General features: G+C 42.0%; 1 protein-coding gene across 5 annotated transcripts in view; it reads left to right on the forward strand.

The window, feature by feature from the left end:
* Positions 1–23845, forward strand: part of CUNH9orf85 (chromosome unknown C9orf85 homolog) — a 165285-nt gene that overhangs the window by 60285 nt on the left and 81155 nt on the right. Inside the window, exons 3-4 of one of the 5 annotated variants that reach the window (XR_005196579.1) lie at positions 1261–1528; positions 6630–7571. The exons of 1 other annotated variant lie outside the window; for it this stretch is intronic. Coding sequence is in view for 2 of the 4 variants with exons in the window: in XM_037730612.1 (XP_037586540.1) it covers positions 3155–3315; positions 3648–3703 (217 nt within the window). In the remaining 2 variants the exon portion in view is untranslated. Of the gene's footprint in view, positions 1–1260; positions 1588–3154; positions 3316–3647; positions 3704–6629; positions 7572–23845 lie in introns of those variants that run through there. 3 more of the 5 variants (XM_037730612.1, XR_005196578.1, XM_037730613.1) reach the window with 3 other exon arrangements.

Here is a 23845-nt window from a genome sequence, read left to right on the forward strand (position 1 = left end):
TTAGTAGAGACGGGGTTTCACCGTGTTGACCAGGATGGTCTCGATCTCTTGACCTCGTGATCCACCCGCCTCGGCCTCCCAAAGTGCTGGGATTACAGGCTTGAGCCACCGCGCCCGGCCAAGAGTATAAAATCTTAAGACATTAAAGGAAGTGGAGGTTGGATGTATTGGCTCACTCCTGTAATCCCAGTACTTTGGGAGGCCAAGGCAGGCAGATCACCTAAGGTAAGGAGTTCAAGACCAGGTTGGCCAACATGGTGAAACCCATCTCTATTAAAAATACAAAAATTAGCAAGGTATAGTAGCAGGTGTTTGTAATCCCAGCTACTCGGGAGGCTGAGGCAGGAGAGTTGCTTGAATCTGTGAGGTAGGAGTTGCAGTGAGCTGTACTCCAGCTTGGGTGACAAGAGTAAGACTCCCTCTCCAAAAAATATAAAAGAAAATGGAGACAAAAATGGATAGAAATACTATCTTCACAATGTGAAAGTCACAATATTCTAAACGTATAACCTGACAGAAATTTTCTGTCCCATAAATTTGTGTGGCATTCCTTTTTTACATATAAACTTATTTTCTGGACTACTTTTGTGATCTAAGGAGCCAACTAAAGTCTTATTGGACCTAGCATAAATTATTTCCCATGTGAATGAGTACTAATTACTTAGATGACTTTACCAGGAAAAAATTTAACAAAGAGCATCACCTAGTGACATGTGTTAATAGTTGCATTTCATTCCTTAGTGCTAAGAAAGATTGTTTTGTTTTTTACGCAGACTTTTATATTTTTTATATTTAGTTCCTTTATATATGTTTTAGGAATCAACCTTCTAGTCCAATAGCTATTTGTATCATAACTCAGCATATAGAAATGAGATGAAGGGCTTTGTTTTGTTTTAATACAATGAATTGGTTTAATGTAATGCATTGATTTGTTGCACCTTGATAACTGGCAGGAGGATATCAAGACTGCATTCACATATTCTGAAATATTACAGTGCTTTATTATAGAAGTTTCATAACTCGGATCTTAAAATTTATATAAGGATATTTTAAGAAAATTCTTGTTCCTGGGATATTGTGATTCATTTGGTCTGGAATATAACCTAGGATTTTTTTTTCTAACTCCTCAGGTGATTCTGATCGTTTAAGTTGTAACAAATACAATTAGCTGCATATGGCAGAAAGCCATTCCCATGCCTATTTGCTTCTCTGTAGCTCCTAGAATATAGTACCCCCATTGTCACGTTTTGTCTTTCACAGCCCCTCTTGCAACTAGGAGTAGCCAGCCATATGAGGGGAATCTGCTGAGACAATCTGGGAAAGACTTACCTCACTTACAAAAAGAAAGCACTTTTCTACCAGGCTGTTTCTTCCTGAATATGGTTGTGAGGAAACATGATGTCTAGAGCTTGCCGCCATGATAGGGACAACAAATGAGCTGCAGAGACAGTGATCCAGAGCCCTGACATTGTGAAGCTGCTGAAGTAATAAGCCCTGGGCTCTCAACCATCTCTAGCATTCTTGTAAGGTAATTATATGTCTAGAGCTTTTTCAAGCACCCATGTCTGTAAAAAAAAAAAAAAAAAAAAAAAATTAAAAAAAAATTATTTTTTTTTAAAAAAAAAAAAAAAAAAAAAAATATTTAAAAAACACAAATTAATAAAAAAAAAAAAAAAAAAAAAAAGTTTTTAAATAAAGTTTCTTTTATTGTAAAAAAGAAAAGAAAAGAAAAGATAGACCGGGCACAGTGGCTCATGCCTGTAATCCCAGCACTTTGGGAGGCCGAGGTGGGTGGATCACAAAGTCAGGAATTCAAGACCAGCCTGGCCAACATGGTGAAACCTCGTCTCTACTAAAAATACAAAAATTAGCTGGGCATTGTGCTGCATGTCCACAGTCCCAGCCACTCAGGAGGCTGAGGCAGGAGAATCCCTTGAACCCGGAAGGCAGAGGTTTTGGTGAACCGAAGTCACACCACTGCATTCCAGCCTGGGCAACAAAGCGAGACTCTGTCTCAAAAAAAGAAGGTAATTACATGTCAAATTGGACATTTAATGCATAAGTTGCTGCTAATTCTGTTACTTTCAGCCAAATGCCTTCCCAGCTGATACCTCAGCAAGTTTTGTAACCCAGTTTTATAGCACTCATGTGCTATGGCAAAAAGAGAACGTCGGTATATCAAAAAATGATTCATTAGTAATGAAGGCTTATGGATTTGGTTGTTTGATTACATTCTCCAAAGAAGTATTGATATACCATGTATACAAGATTATATATGTAAAATCTAAATCTTTTATAAGATCTTATACCTACTATACTTTTATCATGTAAAATTAAAAGTGTTACATGTCATATTTATGCAAACATAAATATTCCATGATCCTAAACTTTTTTTCCTTAGTGAAATTTATAACAGTATTAACTTTTAATTAACACATCTCTGCCCCTTCCTTTCCCTCTCTTTCTAGGTCTTTTCCTTTCCTTGTAACATTAGTCCTGTATTGAATGATTGCCCTATAATTATGGCATAGAATTTTTCTCTTTCATATTGTTCAGATTTGTCAGCAATACTGAAAGTTACAGGACCATTTTTCACAATTTTTAGGGGCCACACTTATGGAATCTAGGGAGTATGTTGGGATTGCTTAGTCAGCAATATGCTAGTGAACCCCACAACTTTGTCAAACATTATACCTACCGAAAAAATATCATACCTTCCCAAATCTCATACATAGGACTTTTTAAGGAATTAAAGTCTTTTTAAGGTATTAAACCACAATTACATATGTGATTGCATCTTTTATTTTTACATAGTCTTAAAAATTAAGAAAAACTTATAATCTAAAAATAGCATTCTTACAAAGGAAATGCATTATTTGCATTACCATAGAATGTTTATAGTTGGTAGTTAATTGGTACTAATAAGGGTTTAAAACTGTATTGATTGTAAAAACACAAATAGTACCTAAATGCTAGAGGTTGACTAAGTGGTACAATATTTTTCTTAAAACTTGGCTTAGATGTTTCTATAACCTCTAGCAATGTTAATTTGAAGTATATGAATTAAATTTTAATATTAAACATTTACATGTAAATTATTTAAATATTCAAAATGAACTTTTTTTCTTTCATTGTTGTTGTTGCTGTTGTTTAGACAGAGTCTCATTCTTTTGCCCAGGGTGGAGTGCAATGGTATGACTTTGGCTCACTGCAACCTCTGCATCCCCAGTTCAAGCGATTCCCCTGCCTCAACCTCCCGAGTAGCTGGGATTACAGGCGCCTGCCACCCTGCCCAGCTAATTTTTGTATTTTTCAGTAGAGACAGAGTTTCACCGTGTTGGCTAGGCTGGTCTTAAACTCCTGATCTCAGATGATCCTCCTGCCTTGGTCTCCCAAAGTGCTGAGATTTCAGGTATGAGCCACCACCACACTCAGCCACTTTTTTTCATTTTTATTTTTATTATTATTTTTTTTTTGAGATGGAGTCTCACTCTGTAGCCCAGGCTGGAGTGCAGTGGCACGATCTCACTCACTGCAACCTCCACCTCCCAGGTCCCGGTTCAAGCAATTTGCCTGCCTCAGTCTCCCAGTTAGTTGGAATTACAGGCACTTACCACCATGCCCAGCTAATTTTTTTGTATTTTTAGTAGAGATAGGGTTTCACCATGTTGGCCAGGCTGGTCTTGAACTCCTGACCTCGTGATCCACCCGCCTCAGCCTCCCAAAGTGCTGGGATTACAGGTGTGAGCCACCATACCTGGCCCACTTTTTAAAATTTTATTTATTTTTTCTTTTTTCATAATAAAGTCAGCATATTTTTTACTTTTAAAGTAAATAAAATGTCTTTGAATTCAACATAAGTTGTAACTAACATTTTATAGTTTGTTCACAGATAATCTTGAACAAAAGAATCCAGACCCAAGAGATTATATACTTTATGGGTCCCTTTATGCAAACTTTAGAAATAGTTTTAAGTAATTTATGGTGATAAACATCAGAATAGTGGTTATCTTTGGGGAGGTGGTATTGACTGGGAATGTGTGTAAGTGGGGAACTTTTGGGATGCTGGATTCATCTGTATCTTGATCCAGGTGATGGCTACACAGGTACAGAAATATAAAATTCAGCACTTAACAATTTAGTTGTATGTCAATTTTATCTCAGTTAAAAAGTAATAATACTTTTAAAAATAAATTAGGATAGCCGGGCATGGTAGCACATGCCTGTAACTCAGGAGGCTGAGGCAGGATAATCACTTGAACCCAGGGGGTGGAGGTTGCAGGGAGCCGAGATCCCTCCATTGCACTCCAGTCCGGGCAACAAGAGCAAAACCCCATCTCAAAAAATAATAGTAAATAAATAAATTAGGAGTGTAGTGTGAAATCCATGCCTTAAAGTGAAACAACATAAATCTTGACTTAAACAAGAGTAATAGATAAAACCACTCTGAGACAGAATCATCTGAATCTTACCACTGTGACCCTGAGCCCATTTCTTTACCTTTGTGAACTTATGTTGTGTGTGTGCCTTTCTTTGAAAAATGAGGGCTGTAATTTCTACAGTGTAAAGTTATTGTGAGTATTAAATATGTAGAAAACACCTGTCATAGTAGGTACTCTCTTCATGATGTTTATAGGTATTACTTTATACTTTTTGGTTGAGGCATTTCTTTCAGATGATCCCAGGGGGGTTTGTGGGTGTAGGATGCAAGTAAACTGGAAACTCTTGGACAGAGGTAAAAGAAAGAAACCTTGAGACAGAATTCCTATTACACTGAAAGAACAGAAGCAAATCCCTTCCATGAAAACATTTGTACAGGAAAGGCAGGCTTGCGATTCACAGTTTTTAATGCTTGTTGAGTTATAGACCTTAAATAACACCACCCAGAAATGTGTGAGTGCAGTAGCAAGCTTTAGAAAAAATATTGACAGTAACAACTTAAACTGTCCATTATTTCTTTGTCAGAACTACAACTATTGCTAACTATAATTGATATCACATATACACCAACAAGGAACTTGAGTAAATCAAGTGAGAAAAAAATTTGTATTTTAAAATTATAAAATTGAACTGAAAATACAAAGCGAATTAGAAAAGTGTATTCTGTTACACTGAACTTTTATTCGAATTCTAAATTTGCATTTTAAATTGCAAATAAATTTTTAGCATAATTCAGTATGACCTTATGTATTCCACTTTTTATTTTTACTTGTTTAATATAGTTACAAATTTATTTGTGAAACATATTTTCTCTTTTTTTCTTTTTTTGAGGTGGAGTCTCTCACTCTACTCCTGGGCCGGAGTGCATTGGTACAGTCTTGGCTCACTGCAACCTCTGCCTCCTGGGTTCATGCAATTCTCTTGCCTCAGCCTTCAGAGCAGCTGGGATCACAGGCGCCTACCACCATGCCCGGCTAATTTTTGTATTTTCAGTAGAGATGGGATTTCACCATGTTGGTGAAATCTGCAAGTGATCCTCCCAAAGTACTGGGATTACAGGTGTAAGCCAATGCACCCAGCCTATATTTTTTCCTTAATCTGTTAAGAGTTATTTATTTCTTTTGCCATTATGAAGAAAAATCATAACATGGGAACAATGACCTAAATAACTAAAACAGGAAATGAATTGGCCCTGGGGAAATTGCCATGAGCAGCTGAAGTGAGAAAAGATGGTCTACAACAAGACAAAACTGACATCCCTTAGCAGAGGATACATGTCCACAAAGTTAGGAAACAGATAAAATTATTTTTAAAAGTATGTTATTTACACTTCCAAGCAGTATACTGTACTTAATATGTTTTCTGGTGAAGTACTCTTTTTTTTTTTTTTTTTTTTTTTTAAAGACAGGGTTTCACCATATTGGTCAGGCTGGTCTTGAACTCCTGACCTCAGGTGATCCGCCCGTCTCAGCCTCCCAAAGTACTAGGATTACAGGCGTGAGCCACCGCACCCAGCATTCTGGTGAAGTACTCTTAAAGCAATAGGTCCAATTGTGACTCTGGAAAAGCATATGCTGAGTGATCTAGAAACACGGAGTATATATTTCACCCAAAAATATTCTGAGCTTACTATTTAGAAGTGTAAATGAACAGTTACACACTGTTTAAAAATAAGCTTCTCCTATGTTTCTCGCCTCTGCAACACTTGTGGCTGCCAGCTGACACAGGGCAGGTGCAGTGTGAGTGGCTGCCAGTGGACAGTGACAAAAACAAAACTTACTGAAACAAACAAGTGTTTCATAAATAATTTGGAAACAATTTTGGAATGCCTTTCTTGGCCATGAAAACAGTACATTTCAGATCCTATTAAGTGATTTATATGTGGGAAATCCTCAACTGGTAATGCATTTCCAGCTTGATGATGCTATAATACTGTCCGAAAATGTGAGAGGATATCCTACAGAAATTAAAAATGCCAGAGGAAGCAAGCCACCGTGAGGGGCAGGCTGTCTCTGCAGGGTCGTGAACATTTGATACAAAGTTTGCATTGTAGCTGTGTGGTGACACAAGCAGGTACAACTGAAATGGGCCCTAAGGGATAGATTAGAGACAAAACAGGAATCCACAAAACAGCTCCATGGCATGTTTGGACAAGCATCTAACCAGTCAACCTTTGTATATTTTTCCAGTCATATAACATCCTCTTTTTCTATTATCCACTTGTCAAGTAAATTTTGCCCACACATGGGACGTAACCCCTAGTCTGGAAAATAAATCATGTTCTTCCCAGCTGTAAACTGACTGCAGAATGACTAAAAACATCATGAAATTGAACTTAAAGCAGCAGTTTTGCGTTTCTTGGTTCATCATTGCTGCATTAAGGAGATGGAAGCTTTAGAAGGAGTTTCAACTCAGAGGTCACTGTCCCTTGATAGAGACTCCAGCTGTATGGAGGAACTGGCAAATCTACATCTGTACTTAATATTGTTAGACTGTCTACTATATCTTGCTATTTACTTACTATTTTTATACGTGATTTATATTTTTAGATGTGATTAAAGTCCAAATTGACTTAAAATTATTACAGTATTCCTGAAAGTAATGTATTTCCTCAATTTACGCTAAGGTTCAATTGAACTATTGTGGGGCTGTGACTTTTTTGCTGTCAAAAGAGATTCTTGGCCTGGAAATGGTTGGGAACTACTGATAAAAATGCCAGCCTTCATTGTTCAGTTAAATTGTATGAACGTTTTTTTCATAGTGATAATATTGTCTCTATATTTTTAAAATGCTTTATTTTTATGCATAATATACATACATAAGACTCACCAATTTTAAGTGCATAATTTAATGATTTGGTAAATGTACAAGCATTGTGCATTTTTCTTCACAATCCAGTTAGAGCGTTTCCATCATTCCAAAGGATCTCTCATGCCCATTTGTAGCCACTCCCATTCCCATACTCCCCAGCCCCAAGCAACTTAATCTGTGTGTCTATAAAATTACCTTTTATGAACCTTTCATATAAATATCATAAAATATGTAGTCCTTGAATCTAGCTCCTTTCACCTTACGTGACATTTTTGAGGTAAAGCCATGTTAAAACATGTACCAATGGTTCATCTTTTTTTTTTTTTTTTTTTTTTTTTTTTATAATAATGCATTTGAGATCCATCCATGTTGTTTCATGTGTTTTTTTTTTTCTTTTTTTTTTTCTAAATAGTATTCCATTGTGTGGACATATTAATTTTGTTTACCCCTTCAAATTTGGATTATTTCCACTTTGGGCTATTACGAATGATACTGTTGTGAACATTTGCATGCAAAGTCTTTGTGTGGACATATGTTTTCATTTTTGGGGGGTAGGGAGACTAGATTGCTGAATTGTGTGGTAAATTCATATTTAGTTTTTAAGGAACTACTGAACTTGTAGTATGTCTGCGCCCTTTTACAGTCCTAGAGCTTTGTGAGGGCTCCACACTGAGGAGGCTCCAGATCCTCACCAACACTTGTAATCGTCAATGCATTTTTATTACTGTCATTCTAGTGTATGTGACATCTCATTGTGGTTTTAATTTGTATATTTCTAATGACTCATGTTGTTGACTGAGCATCTTTTCATGTGTTTATCAGCCAATCCTATATCTTTATTTGGTGAAATATCTATTCAGATGTGTTGCCCATTTTAAAAATTGGGTTGTTTTCTTTCCATTGAGTTATGAGTCTTTTATATATATATTCTAGATACAAATCCTTTATCATATATGATTTGGAAATATTTTCTCGCAGTCTGTAGTGTATTATACATCACTTTTAAGATATCCTTAACATTAAGAAACTAACAGTGTGGATAATAATCCTGGTAGTGACAGAGGTTTGGATTCCTGAAGCCTGAAAGACTAACTGCTGTCCCCCCTGGGTGCGTGCTGCATCATTTACAAAAACTGTAGGCCGGGCGCGGTGGCTCAAGCCTGTAATCCCAGCACTGTGGGAGGCCGAGGCGGGTGGATCACGAGGTCAAGAGATCGAGACCATCCTGGTCAACAAGGTGAAACCTCGTCTCTACTAAAGATACAAAAATTAGCTGGGCATGGTGGCGCGTGCCTGTAATCCCAGCGACTCAGGAGGCTGGGGCAGGAGAATTGCCTGAACCCGGGAGGCGGAGATTGCGGTGAGCCGAGATCGCGCCATTGCACTCCAGCCTGGGTAACAAGAGCGAAACTCCGTCTCAAAAAAAAAAAAAAAAAAACTGTAGAGCACCCGTTGTGAGTGCAGTTGTAATTGCTTATAGAGTTTTAGAATTGGAAGGCATGTAGAGGACATGTAGTCTGGCACATTGCCTCAGTAAGTAAATCAGTATAAACTTTTTTTTTTTTTTTTAAGACGGGTTTTCACCATGTTGGTCAGGCTCATCTTGAACTCCTGACCTCAGGTGATCCGCCCGCCTTGGCCTCCAAAGTGCTTGGATTATAGGTGTGAGCCACGACCGCCGGCCATTATGAGCTTTTAAGAATTTTTGTTTTCTTCTGTAGTGGGTCTGTTGTGGGTATGTTCAACATGACAGGGGAAAGAAGGGGAATGGCATCCCCTGAGATTGTGATGAAATGGCTTTCATTATCTTTAAATCAAAGTGAGATGCCAGTAATAGGATATATGTATATATGTACATGTGTCTCTGTGTGTATGTAAATAAACATGCTGGGAGGAGGAGGTGATTCAGCCAGGGACTTGGTAAGGAAACAAAAGAATAACTGGAACTTTCTTTAGTGATGAAAACTGTTTACAAACAAACCATCAAAGCCAAAATGTGAATTCTGGTAGTAGCCTGATTCTTCCTAAGAAAATGTTGATGTAACAATTGTAGTGGCAGAGATTGTTTTGGTCCATTCTAGATCCTCTTTTATTTTTTATTTTGGTCTGGTTGGGGGTTTTCCCTCCACTCAGGTTGCTCTTATCCACCACTAGACTGGCTGCCTTTTATTCCATAGCAGACAGTCCTTAAATCTTTGCATATGTCCTTATTCAAAAATTAACTGTCATCAGTTTTTTTCTGCAGAAAACACTTTTTTAATATCTTATATTAGAATGCCCTGCACCTGCAATGACTGGTTGATGCAGTTTCCTTTCTCTCTCCTCTGTTCCCATTTGGTAGAATAAATCAGTTCCTGCTTGAATCCTGAGCTGATAATGTTCTCTCCATTTCCCAGAAGTGTGGACACTATGAAAATCACATGCCATTAAACACTACCCCCAAACACAACTAGTGGAATTAATGGTTCCTCATTAAATAAATGCCCAATGTGATACTGGGCAGTGGTCCCAGAAATGAATGTACCTTAGAATCACCTGTAACATGTATTTAAAATACAGATTCCCTAGCTCCACAGGCAAAGCTCCCCCGCGATGTGACACCCTGATACAGTTCAGGAAGCCACTAAGGCGGGCCAAAATGGCTCAGCAGGCAAAGGTCTAAGCTGCCAGTGTATGTGTCATTACAGCATGCTTAGCATAGCTAGGAGGATGGGCTCACACCCAGCCCCACAGCTGTTGAGCTACAGACTCGGGCACAAGGCTATCTAAATGGCAGATGTGGGCCACAACTGTTAGGGATAAGCCAGCCATATTTGGGAAAATCTTACTGTAAGGGGCAAGTGTGAGTAGTATTTAGAAGCCACAGGGAAATACAGCAACAGTAAATCTTGTGTTATAGGAGGGATGTGGAAGAAAGTGATAAACTACTGACCAAGGTGTCTTCCGATTGGATGACTTGCCACCATATGGGCCAGGCAGGTTGCAGCAGCTCTGCCTTTGGGAGGTGGCTGGAGAATGGGAGGGGAGAGAGGCATGTTGAAGACAGATGCACCCTTTCCTGAGCAGGCATTAGCGTTCAGGCTGCCAAAAGGAACCCCACAGCCTGTTTCCCATCCCTCTTGTCCTCATCAAGCATTGGTCCTCATGTATCTGCTCTGCTTCCACTTTCTCAGGATGCTGATATTTTCACAAATACATTTATGGAAAAGAGTTACCTCGCCTACCTCTCCAAACATCTACTGGTTTTACATTTTTGTTGCAGGGGAGTGATCTCTTTACATAGCTTCAAATGGCATAACATTCAGCAGGATCCAAGTTTGGATATATCTGATGAGAGGAAAGTAATTGTGAGGCTTTTGTTCTAATTACAACTTTGTCACTACCTGACTCCATGACTCCAGCAAATTGCTTCGACTGTCTGGCCTGCAGTTCTTCCTTGCATGAAATAACAGACTTGTCTAGATTGGTGGTTCTTATCATGTGGTTTCTGGACTAGCAGCATCAGTATTACCTGGGAAACTTGTTAGAAATGCAAATTCTTGGACTCTGCCCTAGACCTACTGAAACATACTCTGTGGGCGGGGCCCAGCACAGCAATCTGTGTTTGAAATGCGATTCTGATTATTTGACAAAAGTTTGCAAGTCACTGATCTAGATAAGTAGTTCTTAGCCTTGACTGCTCATTAAAATCATCTGGGCAGCTTTTATAACCTACCAATCCTGTCCTCTTCCTCCAAAGATTTTGACTGAAATGGTTTCACGTGGGGTCCGTGGTTATGTGGTTATAGTGGACGTCTAGGTGCTGTGTGAGGTCTTCAAAACTAAAAGTCAGTGTTTCCCAGTTGTAAATGGATACGTCTAGACCTGGCCTTCTCAAGCTACTAGGTGTTGCTATAATAGAGAAGAAAAGGCATTTTCAAAACTGTCTTTGGATGTGGACAAGGAGGAGGAAAATGTACTTCTTAACTTCTAATAAGAGATTATTCTGTAATTTTTATCTGAGTGCAATTTGCTAAATACTCATTTGCAACTTTAAATTTATTTACAGAAATTAAATGCCCATGACAGAAGAAATAAAGAAATTGTGATATATGTTTACAATAAAATACTTTTTAGCAATAATAATAAATTAACTAGTGACACACATTGAAGAAGTAATATATCATTCCTTTAACTGAAAATCAAACACAGGTAAAACTAATCTATGGTGATTGGGGTCAGGATCATGATTACCCTTGGGGGTAGGGTGGTAATAATTAGAAGCCAGCACAAGGGAACCTTCCAAAGTGCTAGAAATGTTCTACTTCTTGACCTGGTGATAGTTATGTACATATACACTGCACATATATATGCACTGAGCTGTACTTTTAAATTTGCACACCTTACTGTATATATGTTACTCGTCAGTAATAAAGATTTACAAAAAATAAAATGTAATCCTCAAGTGGAGAATCCCACTATCGCTTGGTAGATATGCCAACTACCTTGGTATTTGTGCCATCTGTGGTCACTAAAAGATGAACATAGCACTTTGATTTCATGTTGACATTAAGTTAAAATGTATATATCAATGTCTGTCATCCCAAATTGAGAAGGGAATAGCATGGACTCTATTTATTTAAAGATTTAGTTTGTTTTGAATATTTGCATGCCTGTAGGACCCACATTCTGCAGCAATACCCATGGGTGATTTCATCTCTTATCAAAACCATCTGCTATCTCTTCTTTATTCCTCAAATCTTGTAATAGGATCTAAGAAGTAAAACTGCCTGCTCTTCACTATCTGCAGAAAAAGACCTCACCCCTTCTCCTGTCAGTGACAGGAGGTCAAATGCATCCTAACAAATCAAGGTGAGATTAAAAAAAAAATTACTCTAGCAGACAGAAACAAGTCCCTGCAAATTGCAATAAGCCACTGACTATTTAAACAAGGCATATTAGAAAGGCATTCAGAGAAGACAAATGTGTTAGGGAAATGAAAACCAGAGTCACTTAGCAGAATGCAGAAAAATCCTTTGGAAAGTGAGTCTTATCATAATAGATGGGAAATTACCATCCATCACTCAGCTATCACTTTAAAGCCACAGGCTGGGTGATTTCACTTCAGGGAGAACATCTTAAGCACTGTTCATCAAAAGCACAGGCTGGACTGGTTGATGTCTACCTATGAAATCATTCAAAGAAGCCAAAATCTTTGTTCATGGGCTACTGTGCCTGGTTCCCTTTAGAGTGATTCTAAGAACTAGTGATGTCTGCCTCCTGCTTGCATAGGTCTTTAAGAAGAGAGACTATGTCCTACTAAAACCCCATGTTTTAGCTCAATGCTTAGCAGTAGAGCATGATGGTTAGGCGTGTTCATGAGCCTGACTCTTCCACTTGCTGAGGCATTCATCTCAATGTCACATGGGACTGCAAAAGCATCTACCTCATCAGCTTGTTGTAAGAATTTAAAAAACAGATACAAAATGCTTAGAAATGATGACTGGTACCCAGTAAGCACTATATAAGATTCAGCTGGTTGGACACAGTGGCTCACACCTGTAATCCCAGCACTTTGGGAGGCTGAGGCAGGTGGATCACAAGGTCAGGAGTTCAAGATCAGCCTGGCCAAGATGGTGAAACCCGATCTCTACTATAAGCTACAAAAATTAGCCAGGCACAGTGGCAGATGCCTGTAATCACAGCTACTTGGGAGGCTGAGGCAGGAGAATCACTTGAACCCAGGTGGCGGAGGTTGTAGTGAGCAGAGATCGTGCCACTTCACTCCAGCCTGGGTGACAGAGTGAGACTCCATCAAAAAAAAAAAAAAAAAGATTCAGCTTATGATTGTCAGCAAATGTGTAAAATCTTTCAGAAAAAGAAATGGTATCACATCCATTTGTCTTGTAACATGCATTTATTAGCATCTCGTCTATTAATTAGCTGCATTTTTAAGTTTTGTTTTTTAAACGGAGTCTTGCTCTGTCACCAGGCTGAAGTACAGTGGCACGATCTTGGCTCACTGCAATCTCCACCTTCCAGGTTCACGCGATTCTCCTGCCTCAGCCTCCTGAGTAGCTGGGACTACAGGTGGGAGGCACCACACCCAGCTAATTTTTGTATTTTTTGTAGAGACAGGGTTTCACCATGTTGGCCAGGATGGTCTTGATTTCTTGAGCTTGTGATCCACCTGCCTCAGCCTCCCAAAGTGCTGGGATTACAGGCATGAGCCACCATGCCCAGTCTTACTTTTTATTTTTATTTTTTTTTTGAGACAGGGTATCACTGTGCTGCCCAGGCTAGAGTATAGTGGCATGGCCATGGCTCACTGCAGTCTCAATCTCCCTGGCTCAAGTGATCCTCCCACCTAACCTCCCAAGTAGCTGGGACCACAGGTGCACACCACCACACCTGGCTAATTTTTAAATTTTTTTTGTAGAGATAGGGTCTCATGGTGTTACTCAGGCTGGTCTCAAACTCCTGGGCTCAAGCAATCCTTCTGCCTTGGCCTCCGAGAGTGCTGAGATTAAAGTAAAAATGTGGCCATCACACCCAGCCACATTTTTACTTTATTTTTAACACATGTAAAATTACTTGTCATAAGTACGTGTATACAAACAAGAAATTCATTCACCAAACAACAAATACTTCCTGAATAAAAGGTCTTTCTAGGCACTGAAGATGAAACCAGAGAGAAGGGAAGGCAGGGATTCGGAAATCAATTAGACACTATTTCTAATCCTACGGAGGATAAATAAGAACAAAGAACTATAATGCAGGGCAAGAGTCCAGTGTGGCAAGAGGCACAGCAATACCACGTTCACGCTTATCATCACATGCAAGGAATTCTGTTTGCTACCTGCCCAGCATCTATTCCTATCTTCTGGTTTAGAAGCCTTATTTTCCTCAGGGAACCACCCCCTCAGCTCTCATTTCCCATGGTTCGGGGGGGTGCTGACTTCAATCAGACTCCAGCTTGAGCCGGTGATCAGGCCTGGATGAGCAAAGAATTAAGTCCTCTTCAGTACAGCAACCGGGTTCAATGGTGTATGTGTGACGAAAGACAGGCCCATGATTCAATTCTGGGACTTCTGTGCATGCACTAAAGTCAAGTTGGCGGGTACAGTGGCTCACACCTGTAATCCCAGCACTTTGGGAGGCTGAGGCGGGTGGATCACCCGAGGCCAGGAGTTTGAGACCAGCCTGACCAACATGGTGAAACCCCATCTCTACTAAAAATGCAAAAATTAGCTGGGTGTGGTGGCAAACGCCTGTAATCCCAGCTACTGGGGAAGCTGAGGCAGGAGAATCCCTTGAACCTGGGAGGTGGAGGCTGAAGTGAGCCAGGATTGCACCACTGCACTTCAGCCAGAGCAACAGATCAAGACTCCACCTCAAATAATAAAATAATAACAACAAGTAAAAAGTCAAGTTGGCCAGGCCTGGTGGCTCATGGCTGTAATCTCAATGTTTTGGGAAGTTGAGGTGGGCAAATCACTGTAGCTCGGAAGTTCCAGGGTGGTCTGGAAGTTCTGGAGTGAGCCACCATGACTGGTGGACTTTTTTTAAATTGAGCCAACAAAGTCCTTGGTTTTACTTATTCCAGATGGGTTTTTCTGTTGCTCACAACTTGAAGGATCTAGAATAAATGAGGAAATAAAAAGTTCTAAATCCCCAATTATTTATTTGGCCTTGATGAAAGTTGCAACTAGAGATCAAACTTTTAATCATAGGAACTTGAGAAAATAAAAAACTTCTATTGGCACAATTGCTTTGAGGATACAAAGCACTAAGCTATCCAGTAACATTTTGGCATAAGAAAACAAGCTGGAAAGACCTTCAACAACACCAAGGATACAAATATTATTAGCAGGTTGGGGAAATTATATCCTGATTTAAACATTGTGTATCTGATCATCATGAATGGATTTCCACTTGCTAGAAGTTCTCCTGGTGCATCCTGATTTGTTAATGGTTTATGGTTCTACAACTCCCGACTTTGAGCCTATATACTTGCTTTATTCATTTGTTGTGGGAAACTGAATTCAAATTCACTTATCACCCTTGGAGTAGTGAAACCAGGAACTGTTATGTAACTTCACTGATCCTGTCATAATTGACTAAGCTGGCATAAAAGATTGGATCCTTTTAGAGATAAGAAAAATATTTTTGTTCTTGCATATGTTATGCAAGTAGAAACAATTATAAGATAGTGAGATTTATTTTTACCTTGTCCATTGACTTCTTTGGTCTTGCCTTCCATTTAACTATATGAGGAGCTTAAGACAGGTTATAATCATCCTAACTTTAGAGACAAGAAAAAGGTAAAGAGAGAGAGAGCAGGACTCTAGTGGCAAAACAGAGCAGACTGAACGCAGTGCTTTGGTAATTAACAAGAACTCACAACCTTGCCAGCCTGACCTGGTCTCTCCGCCTTGGCTCCCACGCAGGTATTGCTCCCTGAATGTAATTGAAAGTAATGAAGCTACATGTGTCTAAACTCTCAATTAATTGTTCTGTGAATTCCAAGTCAATCTGGAAGATGTTAGTGTATTTTGTTATTCCTAATGAGACTCCCCTATTAAGTAATTCAAGGTAATTTACATCTTGTATACAGTTTAGCTTCACTGCATTTCCTTCGGTGGTAATAAATAACTTCTGAAATACATATAATGACCATGGAAGGGCTGGTGGTATTATTGAGCATCCACACACTGCTTTTTCGATGTACTTTGTTTTTTAATGCTATACGAATGTATGTTTTTGTTTGGTATTATGATCACTAAAGGCTGTTTTCATATATCAGATTATGAGAAGGATCAGTCTGTTAAACTGACCACATTAAACACAATGTTGTGAATAACTTATGCTAATGTGGTAGGGCTGTATTTTAGGAATGCATTTAAGGATGCAATCTCTCAGCAGAAAAAACAGTCAGTAAAAAATATGAGGCTGCTTAATGCTACTGTCAGTAAATTGTGCAGCAGTAATCAGTAGCCTCATAAGAAACTCATGGCTATGGCCGGGCACAGTGGCTCACACCTGTAACCTCAGCACTTTGGGAGGTGGGCAGATCACTTGAAGTCAGGAGTTTGAGACCAGCCTGACCAACACGGTGCAATCCCGTCTCTACTAAAAATACAAAAAAAAAAAAAAGGAAGAAAGAAATTTATGGCCAGCTAATACCAGATAGAGATTAGTCATCTCTATTTCAGTGTTTCTAAAGGTGTTCTGCATCCTGAAGCAACCAGAGTTGGTTCTCTTACAACCATTTTGGGTATTTGTGACTTGGAAGTGAGGCACCAGTGCTCACAGGGCATGCTTTATGAACTTACAGTGGCTGGTTATGCTGGAAGGAAGATAGGAAGAAAACAGGGGAGCAGGCTAATTCCAGATGCCCAGTGGGAAGACAGGCCCTTTTCTCACATGGTTGTGATTCCCTGCTGTTGTGGTTTGGTGATGACCAGTTCAAAGATGCCAAAGAGAACTCTGGCCTGAAGCAGTGCTTCTCAAAGTGTGGTTGGTTTCTAGTGCATGCAGGGACTCTGGTTCATTGAGATAAAATACACATGCAATTTACTATTTTTACAATTTTAAAGTGTACAATTCAGTGACATTTACTAAATTCACAATTTTGTACAACCATCTCCACTATCTCATTCCAGAACATTTCATTGGCCCACAGGAAACTCCATGCCCATTAAGCAGTTACTTTCCAACACTCCCAACCCCCATGCCTTAGAACCACCAATCTGCTTTCTGTCTCTATAGATTCTGGACATTTCACATAATGGAATCATACAACATATGGCCCTTTTTGTCTTTCACTTAGCACAGTGTTTTCACGTTTCATCCATATTTTAACAAATATCAGTACTTACTTTTTATGACCAAATAATTTGTTGTACCACATTTTTTTATCCATTCATCAGGTGGCATGTATTTTAGTTGTTTCTGCCTTTTGGCTATTGTGAATAGTGCTGCTATGAATATTCATATATAAGTTTTTGTTTGAACACTTGCTTTTAATTCTTTTGGGTAGAAAGTATAGGCATTAATCTCTGCTCACTCAAAAGGAGGTGACCAAATATCCTAAATTCTTCAACCATTCAACAAATATTTACTGAAAACCTACTCTATAGCTGCCTAGAACGCCAAGCCCTGGGAATACAAACTGCAATGAATAAGACAGGCATCATCCCTGTCCTCCTTGGGAATAACACAAAATTCAATAAGTGAGTAAAACACAGACTTGACAGCATTTAGGATTAGGAATTCCTTTTCTATATGCTATTAAAGGAAAGTAAAAGCTGGTCACAGAGCACCTGGGCAAGATGCTCTAACTGGATGCTTTCAGATGAAACCAGCAAACACAACAAAGCACAGTCACATCTGTCACCTTACATCATAAGCCTCAAGTAGGGAGGTTCCCAAGTGGGTCCGGTGGGCAGCTCAACATCATCAAGGATCTAGGCTTTCTCCATCCTTCTGCTCTGCAATCCTCCTGGCCACACTAAGGAACAGCCACCCCAGACATCATGTTCTCTCATGGAACAAGGACCAAGAAACAGAAGTGGGGGTTGGGAGTGTTGGAAAGTAACTGCTTAATGGGCATGGAGTTTCCTGTAGGCCAATAAAATGCTCTGGAATGAGATAGTGGAGATGGTTGTACAAAATTGTGAATTTAGTAAATGTCACTGAATTGTACACTTTAAAATTGTAAAAATAGTAAATTGCATGTGTATTTTATCTCAATGAACCAGAGTCCCTGCATGCACTAGAAACCAACCACACTTTGAGAAGCACTGTTTCAGGCCAGAGTTCTCTTTGGCATCTTTGAACTGGTCATCACCAAACTACAACAGCCAGATTCCTTCTCAACCCCTTCTTAGGTGCAAGAGAAACTTTCCCAGAATACTTCTCAGATCTGTTCTGCCCAAATTGCCCCACAGCCTATTCCTAAACCAGTTACTGAGAAGGAATTGGAATCAGGTGCTATGAATAATTTATGATTAATCAAGTTGGAGTCTGGAAGGGGCCGCTTCCCCTGGGGAATATGATGCCTGAACAAAATAAAGGCTCTGGAAAAATGTAGGAGGGAAAAAGAATGGCTGTAGGATAGGCAGCCAAGCGTGTCTGCATCAGTGCCCATGCTAGATTTCCTGGAGGAAGTCCAGTCCAGCGTTCTCTAAACTCCAGGCCTCAAATGAGTATCTCGAAAGAAAACAAATATCCAAACCTCAACGTGTCCAAGACTGAATTCATCATTCTCATGAAAGTAGTCTCTTCCAGTGGTGACTAATACTACCACCAGATGCTGGAGCCAGGAAAATAAGAGCCACCATACCTTCTTCTTCCTCATCACTACATCTAGCTCATCACCAAGTCTCTGAATCCGTCCACTCTCTTCACCTCCACCGCCACCATCCTAATCCAAGTCACTATCAGCAATTCCCTGGAGCTTTGTAACAATCATGTTTGGCTTCCCTGCGTCCATTTGTATTTCTCTCCAAACTATTAGTTCACAGTGCAGGTCGGGTGGCCTTTTCAAACACAAATCTGCTCATGTTCAAAACTTGCTTCCCACTGCTCTTAGAATAGGGACGACTTTGAGCTTGAATAGGCTGTGCCCACCTCGAGACTGCTGCACTTGCTGTTCCTCTTGCGGCCCCTTGTCACCCCTCTATCTCGGCTTAACTGTCACTTGCCAATTAGGTCAGGTCCCTCTGCTGCAAGCCCGTAGAGAGCTCTGCGCCTGTCCTTCAGGGCACTTTTTCTCCATCTACAGACTCAGACCTGTGCAAACACGGAGCTACTATTTCCCACAGCATAACGCCTCGCACACAGTAAGTGCGCAATATGTAGCTGTTGAGCGGCTAAATGTATACATAACCTCAAAGCAGAGTGGCCGATAACAAATATGGACGCAGTCCGGGGAGAACACACACGCAGCCGAACCCCCACCACCAGTCCGCACCGCCGGGACAGCTGCGGAGTCTCCGGTCAGTGGCTCCACCCCTGGGCCCCGCCCCTCCCTGCTGAGCGGAGGGGGCGGGGCTCAGGTCGCGTGACTTAACGGCAGCCGGTCGGTGATTGAGCCTCCAGGCGAGCCGGCTCGGAAAGGGGGCGTTTCCCCGCGCGCTGATTGGCTGTCGGGCGAGGCGTGGCAGGCGGGGGCGGGCTTAACTGTCACTTGCCAGTTAAGTAGGGCCGGGAGGGCGGCGGCGGCTGAGCGGGCAGCGTGGGTCCTTGCTGCCGGCTTCGCTGAGACGCGCTCGCGTGGGCCGCCCGCCCGACCCGCTGTGGCATGAAGGGCGCTGTGGGGAGCCCCGCGGCCGCTGCCGGCGCCGTGATGCAGGAGAGTTTCGGCTGCGTGGTGGCCAACCGCTTCCATCAGCTGCCGGACGACGAGTCGCACCCGTTAGACATCCTGCGCGAGGCAGAGCGCCAGCAGCAGCTGCAGCGCAAGAGGCGCGAGGAGGCGGCGGGGCGGCCGGAGGGAGTCGCAGAAGGAGCGCAAGACCCTCCCGGCGCCTGGAGAGCAGGGGCCCGACAGCCCTGGGGGTGGCCTGCAGGCGACGGGTACGCGGGGAGAACGGGGGAGCGGGCCACGGCGCGCCCCGCTGTGAGGCTGGGGTCCCGAGGCCGGTTCCCGGAGGCGGGGCCGGGGAAGACCCGGGAGAGTTGAGGGTCCTGGTGGCCGCCGAAGGTAGGAGGAGAGGGGCGGGGGTCACACCCCTTCCAGCCCTCACCAGCCAGATGCAGGGCTCGGGGGAAAGCGCAGGCTTGGCGTGGGGTGGAGCCTCTAAACCCTGGCACTGAGCCTTTACGGCAAGTTGGACAAAGTTGAGGGAGGTTGCCGGGGTGGCGTGGGGGTGGCGAACGCTGAGGTCGTTACCCCGGGGCGCCCACATCTAAGCTGGCGGGGACCTTCTCCATCCTCCAGCCCAGCCTCTGCAGGATTGAGGTCGGAGCCACCCGAACTCGCGGTAGGGAGGAGGAGGGCGCCCGGCCCCGGGGCTGGGGGTCTCTGTGATGCGGGAGGCCTGGGCGACCGCGGGGCGGCCTGTGACGTCTGGGCCCGGGCAGGCGGGCGGGGGTCCCTGGCGCGGTCCGACCTGGCGCCTTCGCCCCTTCCCCGTCCGGTAGCGTCCGTCAGGCAGCGGGGCATCGTATTTCATTACTTCGTGTGGTGTTGATGGGATGTGGAACTTATAAATAACTTAAGGCTGCTTTAAGAAAAGCGTTTTTAACCTTTCCATCAAGAATATTCGGAGTTCCCCACTCGCTGTTGAGCAAGCAAAGCCAGTGCGCAGCGTGGTGTCCTGCTGCCTGCGGTCGGGGAGGGTGCTTGAGAGTTCATTCTCTCACCTGTCTAGCAATCTACATAAACCCTTGAGTGAGCCTTGCTCAGTAAGTTCATTCTTGAAGTCATGAGAGGTCGTTTCAGTTTTGGTTTTCCTAGCCTTTTAGTATTATGTTTGTTGAACCAAAGCTCTACTTTATTTTGTGGGAAATCTTACTGTAATTTTTATTGTATTCTGTTTCTTTACATGGGCTTGGTTTAGATGGTGATGAATGCATGTGCCGGCCTTTTATTGGAAAGGTTAGTGAAATGCAGTGCTTGCATTCTCCACTTGGAGCTGCTGATCCAGCACAGAGAAACAAGCCCAATTCGTGGCAGTGTTGATCTCTTAGTACTAAATTGTGAGGAGAAAATTGGATGCTGATTATCTTTGTTGTGGGAGGTTTGGGAGGGAGAATGAGATGTTTGCCTGAAACTGATAATTATTCTAATTATCTTTGTTTTGGGGGGTTTGGGAGGGAAAATGAAATGTTTACTTCATATTGATAATTATTCTAATAAGTTGCCAGTTGTATTTAACAGTTTTCAGTTTATACTGTTGGAAAAGGCTTTTACATGGTGTACAGTAGATGTCCTATTTTAAGTTTGATGAACTACTAATTTAATTGACACAATTAAAAAATAACTTGGAGGGGCTGGGTGCAGTGGCTCACGCCTGTAATCCCAGCACTTTGGAGGCTGAGGCCGGCGGATCATGAGGTCAGGAGTTCGAGACCAGCCTGATCAACATGGTGAAACTCCCTCTACTAAAAATACAAAAATTAGCCGGGCATGGTGGCAGGTGCCTGTAATCCCAGCTACTGGGGAGCCTGAGGCAAGAGAATAGCTTGAACCCAGAAGGCGGAGGTTGTAGTGAGCTGAGATTGTGCCACTGTACTCCAGCCTGGGTGACAGAGTGACACGCCATCTCAAAAAAACAAAAAGCAAAAAACCCGAAACAACAACAACAAAATTGGAGGAAGCAGAAAGGTGGGATAAGCACCTAAGTAATTGTGTAGTTGAGTGAAGATATTAAAAGATATTTTTAAAACTGTAGGTTGGAAATAGGAAATCTGAAACTGTGTTAAAATAACTCTTTTTACACTGAGGTAAAAATATGGAAAAGTATTGTTACTGTTGACAAATTTTCTGATGAGTGTTATGTCATGACCTATTATAATTTTCAACTTGTTAGATAATTAACTTTCATAGTGGCTTTTTCTACCTTACATTTTGAACGCCTTTTCCAATTCTGAACGCTTAATGCATGTGCACCCAGACCTGATGTTGCTCACTTCTGGGCACCTGGGGACAAGTATCAGTGACAGTGGGGGCTGTGTGGTGGCTCATGCCTGTTATCCAGCATTGGGAGGCTAGGTGGGAGGATCACTTGAGCTCAGGGGTTCAAGACTAGACTGGGCAACAAAATGAGACCTATCTCTACCAAAAAAAAAAAAAATTAGCTGGGTGTGATGGTGCATGCCTATGGTCTGAATCTGAGCTACTCAAGAGGCTGAGGTAGGAGCATCACTTGAGTCCCAGGGGTCAAGGCTGCAGTGAGCTATTATCATACCACTGCACTCCAGCCTGGGTGACAGACCCTGTCAAAAAAAAAAGTGTCATTATCTTGATATGTCCTCAATAAAAGCATAATGCTCTGCTGAGTGCAGTGGCTCATGTGTGTAATCCTAACACTCTGGGAGGTTGAGGCAGGTGGATCACCTGAGGTCATTCAAGACCAGCCTGGCCAACATGGCGAAATCCCGTCTCTAGTAAAGATACAGAAAAATTAGGCAAGCATGGTGGCACCGGCCTGTAATCCCAGCTACCTAGGAGGCTTGAGAATTGCTTGAAACCAGGTATCGGAGGTTGCAGTGAGCTGAGATTGTGTCACTGCACTCCAGCCTGGCAGCCTGGATGACAGAGTGAGAATGTTTCAAAAAAAAAAAAAAAAAAAAAAAAAAAAAAGGCAGCTGAGTGTGGTAGCTCATGCCTCAGTACTTTGGGAGGCCAAGATGGGTGGATCACCTGAGGTCAGGAGTGCAAGACCAGCCTGGCCAACATGGTGAATCCCTGTCTTTACTAACAATGCAAAAAACTTAGCTGAACGTGGTGGCAGGCACCTGCAATCCCAGCTACTGAGGAGGCTGAGAAGGTAGAATCACTCGAACCTGAGAGTTGGAGGTTGCGGTGAGCCAAGATCATGCCACTGCACTCCAGCCTGGGTGATAGAGTGAGACTCTGTCTCAAAAAAAAATAAAGCTGGGTGCGGGAGCTCATACCTGTAATCCCAGTACTTTGGGAGGCCAAGGCAGGCAGGTCACTTGAGGTGAGGAGTTCGAGACCAGCCTGGCCAACATGGTGAAACCCCATCTCTACTAAAAATACAAAACTTAGCTGGGCATGGTGGCACGTGCCTGTAATTCCAGCTACTCAGGAGGTGAGGCATGGAGAATTGCTTGAACCCGGGAGGCAGAGGTTACAGTGAGCCGAGATCATGCCACTGTACTCCAGCCTGGGCGACAAGAGTGATACCCTGTCTCAAAAACGATAAATAAATAAAGCGTTATGCTCTATTTATGATAACATCTTGTCCATATCCTAAACATATCACAAGCTCAGATTGTGACCTCACTACAGTATACAAATTGAATTTAAATATTTCTAGGTTATGGGACATTAAAATTATAGTATGTTGAATTTAGATCTTTTGGGCGACTTTTCACTCTTGAAAAAAATACCTTGTTGACAAGGAATAAATTATACAATTTATGTTAGTGATGTCATAAACATGATTTTTGCTTTAAAATGAGACCAATTGGCCGGGCGCAGTCGCTCACGCCTGTAATTCCAGCACTTTGGGAGGCCGAGGCAGGCAGATCACAAGGTCAAGAGATCGAGACCATCCTGGCCAACATGGTAAAACCCCGTCTCTACTGAAAAATACAAAAGTTAGCTGGGCGTGGTAGCGCGCCTGTAGTCCCAGCTATTCGGGAGGCTGAGGCAGGAGAATTTCTTGAACCCGGGAGGTGGAGGTTGCAGTGAGCCAGGATTGCGCCACGGCACTCCAGCCTGGCGCCTGGTAACAGAGCAAGACTCTATCTCCCGCCCCCGCCCAAAAAAAATGAGACCAATTGAGATTTCTGTACCCAGATGATAAAGTTTTGGTAGAAAATATTAAATGGGAAAATAAAGGCTGGACAGAGTGGCTCATACCTGTAATCCCAGCACTTTGGAAGGCTGAGGCAGGTGGGTCACAAGGTCAAGAGA

The sequence above is a fragment of the Cebus imitator genome, unplaced genomic scaffold, assembly GCF_001604975.1.
Source record: "Cebus imitator isolate Cc_AM_T3 unplaced genomic scaffold, Cebus_imitator-1.0 Scaffold355, whole genome shotgun sequence".
NCBI classification, from domain to species: domain Eukaryota; kingdom Metazoa; phylum Chordata; class Mammalia; order Primates; family Cebidae; genus Cebus; species Cebus imitator.